Source organism: Antennarius striatus, chromosome 12 (assembly GCF_040054535.1).
Source record: "Antennarius striatus isolate MH-2024 chromosome 12, ASM4005453v1, whole genome shotgun sequence".
NCBI classification, from domain to species: Eukaryota; Metazoa; Chordata; class Actinopteri; order Lophiiformes; family Antennariidae; genus Antennarius; species Antennarius striatus.
In genome coordinates this window covers 11742826-11759091 of record NC_090787.1, presented here as the reverse complement: position 1 = coordinate 11759091, position 16266 = coordinate 11742826, and the positions used below count along the sequence as shown (strand labels likewise).

The 16266-nt window shown below is 39.3% G+C and overlaps 1 protein-coding gene across 1 annotated transcript; it reads left to right on the top strand.

The window, feature by feature from the left end:
- Positions 1-10873: 10873 nt before the first annotated feature.
- Positions 10874-15787, top strand: serp2 (stress-associated endoplasmic reticulum protein family member 2). The gene is made up of 3 exons (XM_068329879.1): positions 10874-10967; positions 15088-15160; positions 15332-15787. Exons 1-3 carry the CDS (start codon positions 10884-10886, stop codon positions 15370-15372), a joined length of 198 nt encoding a protein of 65 aa, XP_068185980.1. The 5' UTR covers positions 10874-10883; the 3' UTR covers positions 15373-15787.
- Positions 15788-16266: the final 479 nt, after the last annotated feature.

The window sequence follows — 16266 nt, the reverse complement described above, 5'->3', positions numbered from 1 at the left end:
GATGATGGATTGAACTTGGGTTTTTTACATTTAAAAAACAAATTTTCGGCATATAATTAGTTCTAATTTAATTATTGTCCCTTGTGAGAACCTACAGACGTAATGAAAGGACTTTTATCATCTGCTTGGTGTGTTCATTCATTAATGAGCAGTGCGCTGGCCATGTGTTCATCGCTGATACTTTCAGTGATCAGTGCAGGTGTTGTGTGTCACTCCCAAAGGACACGCATATACGACGGCAATATGACCCGATGGGCAAGGGTTTGTGACCAGTGTCTCCTACATCATTTACGTCTGCAAGCACAAAGGCTTTTTTTCTGTTGCGTGAAAAAGTGAAACCAAAGAAATTAAACGTCACACGCAGAGCAAGCTTGACCTGGGATGGCCTTTGTGCTTATCTGTGTGCATCGGCAGGCAGATTGTTGTGTGAAAGGAGTTGGTGACATGTAACCCCATAATCCATGATCTTATGGAGCATAGTGAACTGGGGAGAAATGAAGAAACCTGAACACTGATAATCAATAAAAAGCAATAATTGACAGAAGAGTATTAATGTTGGCAGATGCATTCACTGGCATGAGATTGCCCCGTGATTTTTCCTGTGCGATGCTGAACCAAGCCCACACAAAAAGGAGAACAGGAATATTTGGATCTCAGGGACCAGAAAGCATTTCAAAGTGAATTGTAAAGAAAAAAGTGATGCTGCAGTTGACTGTGACAATGATGCACGATGTGTTTTCAAGCTCAACACTCAGCTTGCACACATTTGTGTTTTCACTGTCATGAAAAGCACCTGGCCCACATCTTAATGACAGGAATACAGCATACTATTTATAATCATGTTTTCATTCACGTGAAATCACCTGAAAATAAAATCATGTTTTTGTTCCATCCCGTTCTCACTTCTACAGAGGCCTTAATTAATGATGCACCACCATGTTTCTGCAGCAAACATGGTGGTAATTTTAGTAGCCACTGTCACACAGGATGAGGCCCGCCTGATGCACACTGGACGACGATGTACGTGAAATTTTTCTAATGAAAAGCTTTTACTGAAAACAGCCATGGATATTAAACACTGCAGTAAACAGTCTTTTGTAGATGTAACAGACAGCGCACACACACACACACACACACACACACACACACACACACACACACACACACACACACACACACACACACACACACACACACACACACACACACACACACACACACACACACACACACACACACACACACACACTCTCTCTCCCTCTCTCTCTCTCTCTCTCTCTTGCATCACTCACGGAGGTCGTCTTTCAAACTCAAATGAGGAATGTTTGATTCAACCATTACCCACACACTCCAGGCTGCTGCTGCCATCCGCGTCCTGCAGAGGAAGGACTGCTATAGATTTGTAGTTACTCTATACCTTCCCACTCCCAGAGGAACCAGTATTACACTGGGCCTTAGTGTCAAACATTAACCCACAGTCAGACCTAAGAACACTTTTTACGTCATGACTAGAACAGAGCATCAGTATGTAGTATGTATTTTGTTATATACTGTACACTGTGGAGCCCTTTATTTGGGAGCTAATTGAGATGTATGTATTTTAGAGCACATAGTAAATCAACATGTAGGTCAGTAAAATAAACCACTTCAGGCCTTTGGAATGCTTTAAAGTATTTTGGCACCGGACGTAACGGAACATGTTCTCAAAGTGCTCTCAATGGCTCCACGCCAGAGGAAGGTGAAAAGCCTGGCTGGTAGTTTTGGTTTTTTCTTTAATGAAGGCACTAAAACACTGTAAATCATTGATTTAGTTCATGTAAAGCTGCTTGTTTTGCAGGAGTTTTGCCCTCCATGTTTATCACACCAGGATGTGTCTACAGTGATCTGAGGGTGGATGTCTGCAGCATAACATCTCGATGTATATTTACAGTAAAATGTGAAAGGGAACTGGTGTAAAGCATCAAGAGAAGATGATCAGAAAGTTTGGGATCTAAAATGTGAAACTCAGACAGACACTCCAAAACTTGCTCAGCCTTTTGACACAGATAATCAGAACAGCCCCGATAAGGCAACCTACATGAAGAAACAAGACGTCATGAAATGAAAGGATGGAATGAGAGATAAATATGGCCTAAATGTGCAAAACTAAAGTTCACCAGAGCTTCCTGTTCCCACACACTGAGCGATGAGAGGGACATTTGTCTGAGAGGCCAACACAGAGACAGAAAAGACAATTGTGCATAAGAATTTGAACATGTTCACACATAAGACTCAGCATGCTATTTTAAAAGAAATACACTTTTAAAAGTTTACAGTGATGTTTTTCACATTCGTCCATTAACCATTTCTCACCTCATCTTTGTTCAATGATCATTCAGAAATAGAATTCTTACAGTTTTGCAGGTTTCTGCAGAAGATCTACTTTGTCGTGTTGAGGCCAGTTCACAGTATGTTTATCCAAAAACAACACACAATTTCAAACAATTAATTTTCTTGTGATAAAAATAAGAATCGATTTGTTCTGTTAAATCCTTGAAGATGATTTGTTTGAGTCTTGACAAGCATCCCACACCCATGACCAACTTTTGTCACGAAAACTTGTAAAATTGAAGTTGAAGATCAAGTTGGACATGAACACTAGTTGAAAATGTTTTCACCAGACTCCTCCAGGTCACAAACATCACCTCATTTTGAAGCATCATTATTATCACCTCCTATTGTTTCACATTTTTGACATTTCTCTAGTTATAAAACGACAGTCACAAAATTTCTAACTGACAGTGTAACCACATCATCCATAGCAGAGATTACTTACTTACTCATTTAGTTATTTCTTCGATGATGCCCCAACGTTGATCCACGACTACCCTGTAATCCACAAAGCAGTCAAAAAAATGAAAATGAATGCTAAGCTTTTTACCAGCTCAGCAGGTCCTTTGAGCTTTAAAGTGCACATGAACTTCAGGGATCAATGAACCAATCAATCACAAAATACTGAACATTTTCCTAGAACATTTTAAGATGATGAAAGTTGTCGAGCTCATTCTGCTCCACAAAGAAATACAAAGTGCTAAAAGGAAAGTAGTAGCGTGTAGCACTACTAATTATACTCTGAGCTGACAATGTGAGAAGGAGAGTCTTTGCATTGTATACATTCATTCACTAGACAAAGTGACACACACACACACACACACACAAACACACACAAAACATGAAAGTGTTGACAGGACCGTTTTGCATTCCGCTGTTGCTGGCTTCTGCATGACAATTTGATCTTTTCCACACACATGTTCAGTGCATGTGAGATATGTGCGCTCGTCTTTACCTTCATGCATACAGGGCCTACTGTAAGTGTGTGTGTTCATGCCCTTTGAACCTTGTTCTTGCATTCTCTCAGGATTTCAGGCTTGCCTCCATTGTGCTTCTTTTGTCAGTGGTTCCTTTGTTCCGCTAGCGGTTGGTCAGTAAAACATCAGTGTTTAGCTGCTAAACCAGCACAGTGGTTTTGTGTCTCAACGCAGCAACAATATGAAGCATGCTGGAGCCACATGACGGCCTGAAGACCCAAACAAAGAAGTGCTGGGAGCACTAATCGTCAGGACAAAGCAAAGATGAGCAACCACTTTATCAACAAAATGCACACCCAACTCCTGGTCCTTGTGCATCGTTGGGGTTATCATGTTTAGCTGCTGCATTCCCTGACAACAGTCCTACAGAACATAATAGAGGGGGTTTGTTACTATAAAACAGTAATGTTTACCCCTTAGACCCTAATGATCAATACTCCCTGCAGTCACAATTCTAGTAAATATTGACTGCATGAGAGCTGTGGCTAATTTTACACCGTGGCACTACCCACACACCCCGTTATGGTCCAGGGGTCAGATTCTTTGACCCCCTGAACCACACACTGAAGGCATGTGATGTTGAGAGTGGCACCTGGAATATCATTCAATTAATCAACCTTTATTTACGTAATCCCATCAGGAGACATTTCAAAGTGCTTTAACAGACAGAGAAATCCAACAGAACCCTCCAGAGCAAGCATAAGTGACAGTCACTCTCTGTATCCGGGGGTCAGTGTCGTCGGGCCCCCCTGCTGTTGACTGCTGCCCAATCTACACTGCACCCATCCCTTACGGTACTCTCAGCGGGTGGTGAATCCAACAGAAGTTCGAGCTCATCTCAGTCAGACCCCTGGACTTGCTCCAGGGGTCTCAGTCCAGATTCAGGGTACTCCATTAGAACAATGATGATTTCAAAATCAGAACTTTACCTTCTCCAAAGCCACGGGAGTCTATTTCATGTTTGGTTATTGATCCACATTGTTAGGCTTGACAGCAGCAGATTGTTTAGGGCATCACTTAAAGCCAATGTGACTAACTACTGTAGTCTACTGTACATATAATCAAGTACTGTGTGTCAGATCTAATAAAAAAGGCTACATGTAGACATAAATCTTTATTTGCCTTGCTTGACAGACTGACAGAAAAGTCTTTTTCTGTAATTTTATTGGTGATATTTTGCTTATGAGAGCTTGTGGTTACACAAGGTTGTGTGTAGAGACACACATTCATACATTCACCCTTCCATTTCAAGGCAGTCCTTGAGGCTGGTTTTCAAAGTGGGTCATGTACAGGGGAGGGAGGGCTGGGCACATGGCACAGCTACACCTCATTTTACCAGTCTCAGGGGAAAGTTGAACCAGTTTAGGGTAACTATGATGCTCTTATTTTTCATCTCTTCTTGGTCGTCTTTGTCTGAGTGAGAACCCACTTCTATGGAGAACCTTTAGTTTAGGAAAACAAATGTGCAAAAAAAAAAAAAAAAGGGAATGAAAGGAATCCGCCTACAGTCAAAGAATCTATTGTAAATGACGATTTTATGTCCGGAATGTAAATGAACTGTTTTCTTTGCACGACACCTTCATTTCTGCTCTACCACATTCAACAGGGAAATGCAGTATTACTACTTTTTGTTCCATTCTGATTCTGATTCTGATTACGTTTCTTTCAACTTTTTTTTAGTAAGAAATGTTTAATTCCAATTTCTTCCCTGTGTGGATGTCCTTTTCATTCATTCATTCATTCATTCATCTTGACTTTTATGGGTCTAGGGGAGCCAATCCCAATCCTACCTTCGTCCTTACGGTCGACAGGCGGGGGACACTCTGGGCGCGTTGCCAACGCACCCAGGACCCACACGAAAGACAAACAGCCACTCAATGGACACACTCACACCTACGGGCAATTTGGAACCATCCTTTAAAATTTTCTTATTTTAGGAGGAGGGGACATTCTGCCCATATTTGACTGTTTTTTTTAGAAAAAAACAAACATACAGCTGGAAGCATTTTGGGCTTTTCCAGGAAACCACTGCATACCTTTACTTATTGACCCTGAAAACTTTCAGTGTTGTTTCCCTTTCATAACAGCAATTAGATTCAAGAATCATGAAACTGAACAACCTGGACAGAGCTACTGTGTGTGTCGGCCCTACTGTGTGTGAGGTGCAGTAAATGCAGTCACCAATCAAAGAGTCTGGCTCTGCAGCTTCAAGGCCGATGGGTCAGTGGGGAACAAGGTCGGCAACAGAGTCTGGCAATCACCCTAAAACAAGGGTGCTTCTCGAGGTCTTGAGGAGTTTAGAGCCAGTAACCCACTCATATTTTTCCCAACAGAACCTTTTCTGTTTGTGTCACGTCTTCACATGCTAAGATCAAACACCCCCTCCTCCACCCTCGTCTGGCTTTGCCTAAATTCTTCGGTCACGTTTCTAGTTTGTTTTTTCAGGGATAACTACCCTGTACTGTTTATTCTCTTCCTGGGCGATGGCTGACTTGCATGTTTATCCTCAAGGTGTTTTCACTATAATTTTCAGAGCAGGTTTCTGGTAAAGCAGGTCATATTTATAACATTAGACACTGAAAACAGATCCAAAGCATGCCTACAGGCCTTGGGGTTTGTGTGTGTGTGTGTGTGTGTGGGGGGGGGGTAACATCACCTATGTGCATTTCAACAATACGTTAGTGCAGGTCTTAAATTTCATTCTGTGAATGAAATCATAGATATTGAAGTCTTTGCCACGTTACTGACTGTCAGACCTGTTTCCTGATCGGTTATTGTTGTTGTTGTTATTGTTGTTGTCTTCCATCTGCATTTTATTTGGCGCAATGATGGAAGAAAATTGGTCGGCTTGTTCTTGCATCTCTCTTTGCACATTTTCTCTGTGCACAAATTTGAAACAGTGTTTGAACTGGTGAAACAACTTCTGCACAACTGGCCTGTGAAATACTTTCAACACATTTACAGTTGAGTCGTCGCTGCCTTCCATTATTATGACGTGCTTCTTCACGAACTTATTGAATTCAATATATTTATGGGAATGGCTTTAAATACAGAAGCAATTTCTATTAATTCTGATGCAAAAATTATAAATAATATGGAGACTGAAAAATGAATTGACAGTTTCAGTGCATTTACAGCAGGAAACCAAATTGGCTGACTTATAAATGTTTAATTTACAGTACACATTATCCTAAATTCAGCAGAATCTTTTGGGACAATTATTAAAAACATGTAAAAAATGAAGAACTCCAGAGCTGTTATTACACACAATTTAAATTGAAATAGATTGAAAAGTCCATTAAATCTTTTAATGGTTTGAAAACCATGGAATTAAGGACAGAAAGAGCAACAAAAGAAGAAAAACAATGAATTTGGCACATTAGTACACTCCTCTACATCATGTAGACCTTAAAGTAGAATACAGTAGCAAACCATTCACACAAAAAGAGAAGACAAGAATAAACCCACAACCTGTCAGAACAGAAGAGCATGGGATTTGAACATTTCATTGCAGCTAAATACAGAAAAGATAAAAACATCTCTCCACTCCCTTTTGTGTCAACCAGCTTGTTTTCAGTTTACTGATGTAATGGAGACAATGGAGACCCCAGGGATGAGAACGAGAGAAGCTTGAAATCCAGGTCATGCATAAATCGTGACTTTGAACACACAAGGAAATCTGATCTGCAGCCACAACTGGAGTGTCGAGAGTACAAAATCTAAAAATACCTATGTTTGTGCTTTGGTAATATGTTATTTACTGAATGTTTCTCTAAATCTGTGGCTTCACACAAATACTGTGCAGAAAGGTGGACGGATGCACTGTTGTTGTGGAGAACCAGCTAAACATAAAGAAAAAACAGATCATACAGGTAATGTAGTCTTCAAACTAAGATGAAATGATGCATTCTAGCTATTTGATGGTCAGAGAAGAAGTTGTGCTTTATGTGTTTATCCTCAACAAACAAACTAATCCGTTCATGAAACACACGTACTGCATAATGTTAGCAAACCCCATCCAGATGTGTGATCATAGCAGTTAGAGTTGGTTGCTGTTATCAGAACAAAAGAGGTGAGATAGGATTACCCACCCCATCAGGACGCTGTATGGTGTTGTTTCGACGACACCTTCACACTGTGGCTCCTGTTGCTCTGCTGCTTTAGGGAATAGACAGATTTTGCAGGTCTTATTCTGAGATGTAACCCAAGAGAAACTGAACTGTCCTAATTGTTGTCATATATGCACTATACTGTCAGTAGTCTACCTCAATGATGTATGAGAGTTTGTAGGCACAAGCAACATGTACACACATATGTATATTCTTTTTAGATTTCGTCATTGTTAAGTGTAATTTCAAGGTAGGCCATCCAGACAAAGTACAATACACAGCAAGTGTTTGTGTTTGTAGTGTGATGGTTTTGAACTATTACAAAACATAATGATGATTACTTGAGTTGTTGTTAGTGTTTTTCCTTGTAAATTTAATTCATAACAAGTATTTGTATGATTTTTATTTGTAGATTTGTTAGTTGATTACTAGTAAAAATTTTCCACTTTAAACATTAATGTTAGTATTTCTCTATGAATTCTCTTCATGAAATAAAACCCTTTCCCAGAATGTATGTGTGTTCTTTTTTAAACTACCTGTGCTCTAATGTGCAATTGTACTTAAACATTTCTAAAATCAAGTTGAGTCCTTGAAGACACCTCGACCATAGGACATAAACACTCTTGGTACCATGTTGCCCGGCAAAGAAGCTACTTGTTTTGATTGTGAACATTTCAATAAACGCCACTGATATTATCATTCGGTATTCTACAATGAAGAAAAAAAAACTGGAACAAGCGCCATTAAGAACAAAGACTATTCAAATATTGAAATAAAGTTGACCCCAAACTGATCAACATCTTATTGATCATCATATCAGAGTTGTAATAATTTGTGATCAGTTAATCAGGACTGACTATCCATGTTATTCCCTGAGATGAATATGAATGAGTAAAGCTTTAAGGCACATGTGTCAAGTCATTTATGCATTTATGCATAAATGACTTGATGCATTAGTACAGTCAAACACATGTCATTCTCTTCAGATCAGAGTAGAAATAAATTTTCAGGTTTTATTGTGTGTGTATTTCCAAGACAATGAAAGAGACTGTAAGTTCAAATGTTTTCCCGGTCAGTAATCTAATGAGATGCATGTCAGATGGCAGGTGACACTTTATTACTCCACCCTTATGATGTTTAGCTGTTTAGACTACAGTTCAACCATCTTTTCGTCTCTCATTGGTTGAAGCAAATACATGATGCAGTTGCTAAGCAACCTCTGCTCTCTATTTGCCCTATTTCTCTCTGAGCTGCCAGTTGGCTCATTTTGTCAGATGGAATGAATGAGCTGTAACCGATTTAGAGACACGTGTATAACATGTCATATGGAGAACTACATGATGACTAAAGTTCACTATCGTCACTCACCATGTTGGCATTGGTTTGAAATGTAAACTGGTCCTTTTTGTTTGATTTTGTTAGTATAACAAGACCATACTTGGAAAGTATCAAGCAAGTTATGTGAGAAAAAGCAGCAGCTTATCATATTATCCTTAAATGATCTTGCCAACAGGCAGTTATTTGTCATTCTCAGTACATAGTGAAGAGTTCCTCAGACTGTAGTGCACAACGTAGAGAGGAATCAAAAGTATCTCACTAGAAATATGAGCTGGAATTATATATATATATCCCCTCACGTCTTACTATTTATCTATTTAAACTCTTCCTTATATGGGTTTGATGGCAGACAAACATTCTCATACGTCTTGACATTCAGACCAGTACTCATCTTGTTCACAACAAACACCAAAGCTTAGAGCTATGTTAGCAGTGCGTTTTCCTTGTGCTACTTGTCTTTTGCCTCATTCTGGCTTGATCTACTCAATTTTGTTGTCTATGAACAATAAGTTGAAGCTTGCCTGGGAAATAAAGATCCTGTGCTCACAACCAGAAGAGAACCACAATAAAGTAAATAGATTCACACCAGGAATAAACCAACATTGTCCCAAGTCTCTGACTAGTCCAGTAACACTCAACAATAGAAGAGAAAATACATTCATCTAAATAATCAAAATTAATTGTTCTGATAGGATGACACATCATTGATGATTAAAAAGTAATTAAATTTGTCTCCTTAAAAATACATTAAATTTGTCTCCTGTCTCAATTTGCACCAAACCAGCAGTGAAGTACAGTGGTGGCTATGAGATCCTCTAAGGCTTCTTTTTATTTCCTGTGAGAAAGTTGAAATGTAAACTTTATTGGATATTTCAAAAGGACAGTAGTTCCAAGAATGCCTAAACTCCTCCGAAGCTTGGATTCAAACACATTCCAGAACATTCTTGAGCGGCTGTCACAGTTGCCTAACTTGAATCCCTTAGGGATTTGAAAAAAGCAGTATCTGCACGTAATGGTAGCCATATTAGAGAACTGAGGCCTTTTCCCTTGAGGAATAGGCTAATTCCTCAGGAACACTGCAGTAATCTCATGTCTGACTGTGTATAACACTTAGAGTTTACAGAGGCAAAAGCCTATGAAACATCAGACAGGTTTAAGGGGTTTAATATTGGGAGGATGAATCATTTACAGACTGCAGTAGTCAGCAAAATCAAAAGTATTACAGTATTTGGGAAAATGCTTCTAATATTTGTCGAACTGAGCTCCTTAAATTATTTTTGTTTGATTTTTAAATTGCGAACAATTATTAATAATACATTTTGATACATGGAGAATGACAAATTTTGCTCCAAAATATACAGAATATGCAGATATAAACAACTAAAACAACTTCACTTTAATATTTTTGGTCCTTTTTCATTCATATTAAACAGCTTAGCTGTTTAATATAAATAAACAGACCTTTATCTGTTTCTTTATATTTTGATGCTTCTTGTTTATTTCAGTATATATTTATCACAAAGATAATGTGCTCCACATCCTACATCATAATCACGTACATTTTTAAAAGGCTGTTCCTAAACACTGCAACGTTATTCTGTATGTTCTTATATTTAAAACACATAATGGTAACGCAACAGATACTATTTTCGCTAAATACAATTAATTTAAACCCATTATCGATCACTGGAGCGCGCCCCTGGCCAGGCGCTCCTCTCCGCCAGGTGCGGAGAGCAGCTCTGTCAAGGTAACCGTAATAGTCAGCGTCATTTCCTGTATGAACCTTCAGATTAAAGGTTTTCACAAACACATCAATAATAATAATAAAAATTAATAATGATAAAAAGCATGTCTAAGCGTGCCAGAAACAATTTATGTATTATAAATTGATATGCTACGGTTTGGAATATTCACATTCTATTTCCGTGCTACCTCTTGATATGTCAAATTGTACCATCAATATTTTGAAAGACGATTCGATGAGTTTCCGGTATTCTCATCATCGACTTGACGTAGGGTGCTGTCGACAGACTGCAGCCTCAGAAAATAAAACAATACTTCATCACAGCTTCTAGAAACGTTCCGGAAGATGGTGGCTAAACAGAGGATCCGCATGGCCAACGAGAAACACAGCAAGAACATCACGCAGAGAGGAAACGTGGCCAAAACGCTGGTGAGACGTTAACTAATTGACAGCGATGACAGCCCAGATGGGTGACGTTACCAGCATATTGATGATGATGATGATGATGATGATGATGATGATGATGATGATGACGATGATGATGATGATGATGATGATGATGATGATGATGATGATGATGATCCTTATCAACATAGTGCTTCTCCAGTAACGCCTTACGACCCGACTGAGCTCAGCTGTTTAATTAAATGTACTGTATTCAGTCTGGATGTAACAGTAGTTAGAATAAAACATTACCAGGTTATGTTACCGGCTTTTCTAAAAGGTCATCAAAAACAATTTTGATGATCAATGAATTTGTTTCAGCCTCATCCAAATTAAAAAAAACAACTTATCAAGTTGGCTTAATTGAATTTAGGCATGTCTAGTAGTTGAAGTAGTACTCAGATCTTTTACTTAAGTAAAGGTTAAAGGCCAGACAAAGACATTACAGTACTCTAAAGTACACTGGCCGGCCAAAAAAAAAGTCACCGTTTGGGTTTCAATAAGCAAATTGCATGGTTATGATTAGGGGTTGCTTCGGTTGGTCAGGTCTAGGCTCAGAAATATTATTCAGCAAAAAAAATTAAGTCAGCTGAGTATCTGAATGTACTGAATGACCAGGCTATCCCATAAATGGATTTTTTTCTCCCGGATGGCACGATCATATTCCAGGATAACAATGCCAACATTTATTGGACTCTAATTGTGAAAGAGTGGTCCAGGGAGCATAAGGGCTCATTTTGACACATCAATTGGCCCCCCACAGTCCTGAGCTTAACCCCATTCAAAGTCTATGGGATGTGGTGGAGAAGACCTTGCAGAGTGGTTTGACTCCTATTGTCAATACAAGAACTCGGCCAAAAATTAATGCAATTCTGGACAGAAATAAATACAGTGACGTTGTACGAGGTTGTCTAAACAATGCTGCAGGAAATGTGCACCGTAATCACGAAATATTAGAATGTGTGACTTTTTTTTTGGCCGGGCAGTGTATAATAGGATAGACTGTGGAAAGCTTTTAGACCCTGATTTCATTTTGTGGTAAAACAAGCTCGATCATATTTGTGTGTATGTCTGACAAATTAAGAGCCCAACAAACTGCATGAATTTACTGAGGCTATGCACTTGTAGAACAAGTTGAGTTTAAATATATATATTGTAGCAAAAATATTTTACTCTACTACAGTTAAATGATGGAAGTAGGAAAATTATGAAACTGTGTGATTTAACACTAAAAAATCCCTGACCTCAAAACTTACTACAGAGTTTTCAACATATAAAAGTTTGTGGTACCAAAACTGTGTAAAGCAAAAGCCTCATATTACAGTATGAGAAGTACATGTTACTTGATTCACATCCCTACTGCATCAACCTGTATACTGCATTTTGCTGCCATAGATATCGACAGACTGCAATTAAAATGTGTTTCACAGTTGATTGGACCCCCCGGTATTATTTGACAATGTATACCCGAAGAAGAAGAAGAAGTATACTTTATTTATCCCTGCAGGGAAATTACACAGTCACTCAGGTATATATATTGTGTTAGTTTTTTAACAATCAATGTATACACAGGCCCCCTGAAACACAGCACACAAGGGGGCCTGCAAGCATGCAGTTAGTACACATCAAACAACACACATCAGGGAGGCAGAGTGACGGGCAGCGGCTTCTGGAATGCGCCCCAATAGAGCAGCTTGTAGGGGGGACGGCGCCTTGCTCAAGGGCACCTCGGCAGTGGCTGGGAGGTGAGCTGATGCCTCCCACTGTCAGCTCACACTCCTGGTGACATCCTGGCGGGAGCGGAATTCGATCCACCGATGGTTGGGGCGATCTGTCTACAAGACGTCTGCTCTACCGCTGAGCCACTGCCGCCCAACCATGTGTACCATGTGCCAAACTCAAGGCCCTGGGGCCAAATCTGGCCCGCCACATCATTTCATGTGGCCCGCAAGAGCATAAAAGGTCAGAGTGTCTAAAAATAAATAGGTCAAAAGTGTGCTTTGACCAAAAACTACATTTCCCACAATGCAGTAATTAGGCCCAATGTAACTCTAAAAAAATGTTTTGAACAAAGTTAATGTTCTAACTTGTGTTTGATGTTATTTTTCTTCATTAACTTGCATAGCTTGATCCTTGATTGGTGGAGTTATGTGGGTTTCATGACCTGACATGAAATTAAAGGATTTAAGTTATAACAGAGAAACAAACAAACATATTTTTCTGTGTAACTGTAGTGTTCGTAACTTGAATAAGTAGTAAATTCAGAGTTATTTAACATTGAGGAGTAGTTACATTTATTTTACATTACATTGAGTTACATTTAGTTACATCTATAAGTTACAGCTGATGTGGCCCTTAGAGAAAATTGATTTGACACACCTGATGTATACCATAAAAATACACAAGATAATCAATTTATTTGTCTGTTAGATGAGATTCATTGTCTTTTAATACATATAATGGAGAACTCTTTTGGAAGCTAGAATCAGCTACGATCATTTCAAACACTTTTAGAAACACATCACTGGAATTCAGATATCTGGTCAGAACCAGAATTTTTTATAGAGCTCTGTTTGTAAAGAAACAAAACAAAAAAACAATAACAACAAAACAAAACAACAACTTTATTTAATGATATGGGTAAAACTGAGGCATGCCCAAGCAGCATGCCTCCGCTGTATCACATGGCCGTATTGATCACATCATTACCAGAACCAATACACCCCTGTCCTATCCATCACCTCATGAAAACTGTGTACCAGAAATCAGCTTTTCATCTTTAGCTTCATCTTGCAGTATTCTGTGAAGTCACAGCTTCTCCTTTTGGCTTGTCCTGGTAGAGGTCGCCACAGCGTGTCATCCTATCTGCTGCATCCTCCTCTCTTACACCAGTGGCCCTCATGTCTTCCTCATTACATCCATCCACCTCCTCTTTGGTCTTCCTCTCGCCCTCTTACCCGGAGACGCCATCCTCAACACCCTTTTACCAATATTAGAAATCATGTAAAATCTTATTTAATACCATTGATTCATGTTTTACCTAGGATAACACAAATGTTAAGTTGGACTGGTCAGTGCTACTGTGAAGAAGCAGAAGAGAAACCTGTCAGTGAGAAGATCCTGGAGGACGAGGATCTGTCTGTTTCTGTTTTCTGTCTTATAGCTACACCTAATAGAAAAAAATAAAAAATAGAAGAATAAAACACATCAATAAAAATTTAGTTTGCTAATTGTGAGGAAGGTAGCCAGAGAGACGGAGCTTTGAGGTTGTGTTTTCATACTGAAGGTGACTCACAAATATCAGTCAATGGTGACCACACCTGATGTTGACATTTTTTAATAATCCTGACCTACATATAACTACACAACAAATCATAAATTAGAGAATACATTTTCAAAAAATTGTGAGTGTGCACCTATTTTGCTTGTATCATTCCTCTGTCCATTATACAGAACAACCACATCCTTCAGGATCATCAGTGTGAAGTACTCACCTTCACTGGGTTTATTTCACATGGAGATTCTGTAGTTGTGCTGTGTAACTTTTTTGTCTCTGGGTGATGAAACACTTGCCTCACCCACACCTGTCCTGAGCTGTCGATGTGTTCTTTCTCCACGGATCAGTCCAGAGTGATGATAACGACTCACGCTATTCCACTCATCTATTCCGCCCTAACCCTAACCCTAACCCCACCCTTATCTTTTATGTATTAAAAAATTAGCCAGTGGTGGTTTAAGGGTTCAAGGGAAAAGAGTGAACAAGCCAAGATCAAGAGTAACAGCAGAGCAGTGTGGACAAGTGAAGCCTCTTTGTCCACTCAAGGGACTGAAAAACACATTTGTGTTTATCTGATAATTTCCTTGGGTTGTTGTTTACTTGTTTCATTTCAAATGAACAACAACTCCAACACCAGCATCACAATCTGTTCCATGTGATACTGAATTTATTGATTTCATTTTAAAAATAGAGAAAATGAGTGATGTTTGTAAATACCTTCAATGTTAATCAGGCTTGTGTGTGTGTGTGTGTGTGTGTGTGTGTGTGTGTGTGTGTGTGTGTGTGTGTGTGTGTGTGTGTGTGTGTGTGTGTGTGTGTTTTCCTTAGCGACCACAAGAGGAGAAGTATCCTGTGGGTCCCTGGTTGCTTGCCCTCTTTGTATTTGTTGTGTGTGGATCAGGTATTCACCTTTTATACCTATAAAAGAAGGTTTGTGTTTGCTTAATGTTTTTTGAGCGCTCACAGCGAGCAAACAGGACTATTACAGTGGTTGATTAAAAAGTTTGGAGGATGCAGAATTAAAACATTCCTGAACAAAGAAATAAAATTCCGATGGGTTTGCTGCTCTCAGCTATATTCCAGATCATCCAGAGCATCCGCATGGGGATGTGATCCAGAAGAAGACCCCAAACCCCCCTCCACCCCATCCCCCTCTCCTATGATCCTGGCTGTCCTGCACCTACACACCTTCCAGAGACCCAGAAAGTGATGCCAAAGCTTCAGATCCAGCTGACCCCAGAAAGAAGCTTCCCCAACCAGCCCCTCCTCAGGACCCCCCAGACCATCGTTTACACTGTTGCAGTCTGTGGTACTGACAGCTTTTCTATGGACAGTCTAAAACCACGCCGGCTGGAGAACATCTTTTTCTCATACTCACTTTGCACCTTGCTGTGTGTTTATGACGGTGTGAGGGTTGATATGAGAGTGTATGACCAGTGTGTTCTGCTTTATCTGTCTAAGTGTTCGTCTGTATTCGTGTGGGATCAATCTTTTTTCAAATAAATGTTGAACATTTTGTAACGTCCTAGTTCTGAAGACTCCCTGAGTTCATCTGTGCATCATGCATCATTATCACTCATGCAAAACACACTGCATATTAAGATTTGACTATAGAAATAGACGATAGAACTTCAGTAGTTTAAGAATTTAAAAAAAGATTTTCTTGGCAGACAATGAATCAATGATAAACTTGTCACTCCAAATCCTAAGAGTAGGCTCCCACAAACAAGGAATTAGTTGGTATTACTTAATTTGGCATGAGGCAGAGTAAAATGATGTCATCATGGAAACATCCCTGTGTACTCCGCCCCAGGGAACTATATATAATCTGGAAAGCATGCACTCATTAAGGTGTAAATGTTGTGGTGTCAGACATGGGCTTCCATTGCTTTCAAGTTTCAATTAAAAGTATCTTAATTTGGAACTTACACAAAACAAGTCTATTGTTCAAGTTTCAATCTTCTTAACTATAGTTTTTTTTATTAACTTTAGGTTGTTTCACTTCAC

Bases quoted from the DNA above. Each gene is read 5' to 3' on its own strand.
- serp2 (XM_068329879.1), top strand. From the start codon at position 10,884: ATGGTGGCTAAACAGAGGATCCGCATGGCCAACGAGAAACACAGCAAG. The intron at 10,968-15,087 runs GTGAGACGTTAA...TGTTTTCCTTAG, and splicing joins GAAACGTGGCCAAAACGCTG to CGACCACAAGAGGAGAAGTA. The intron at 15,161-15,331 runs GTATTCACCTTT...TGCTGCTCTCAG, and splicing joins ATTTGTTGTGTGTGGATCAG to CTATATTCCAGATCATCCAG.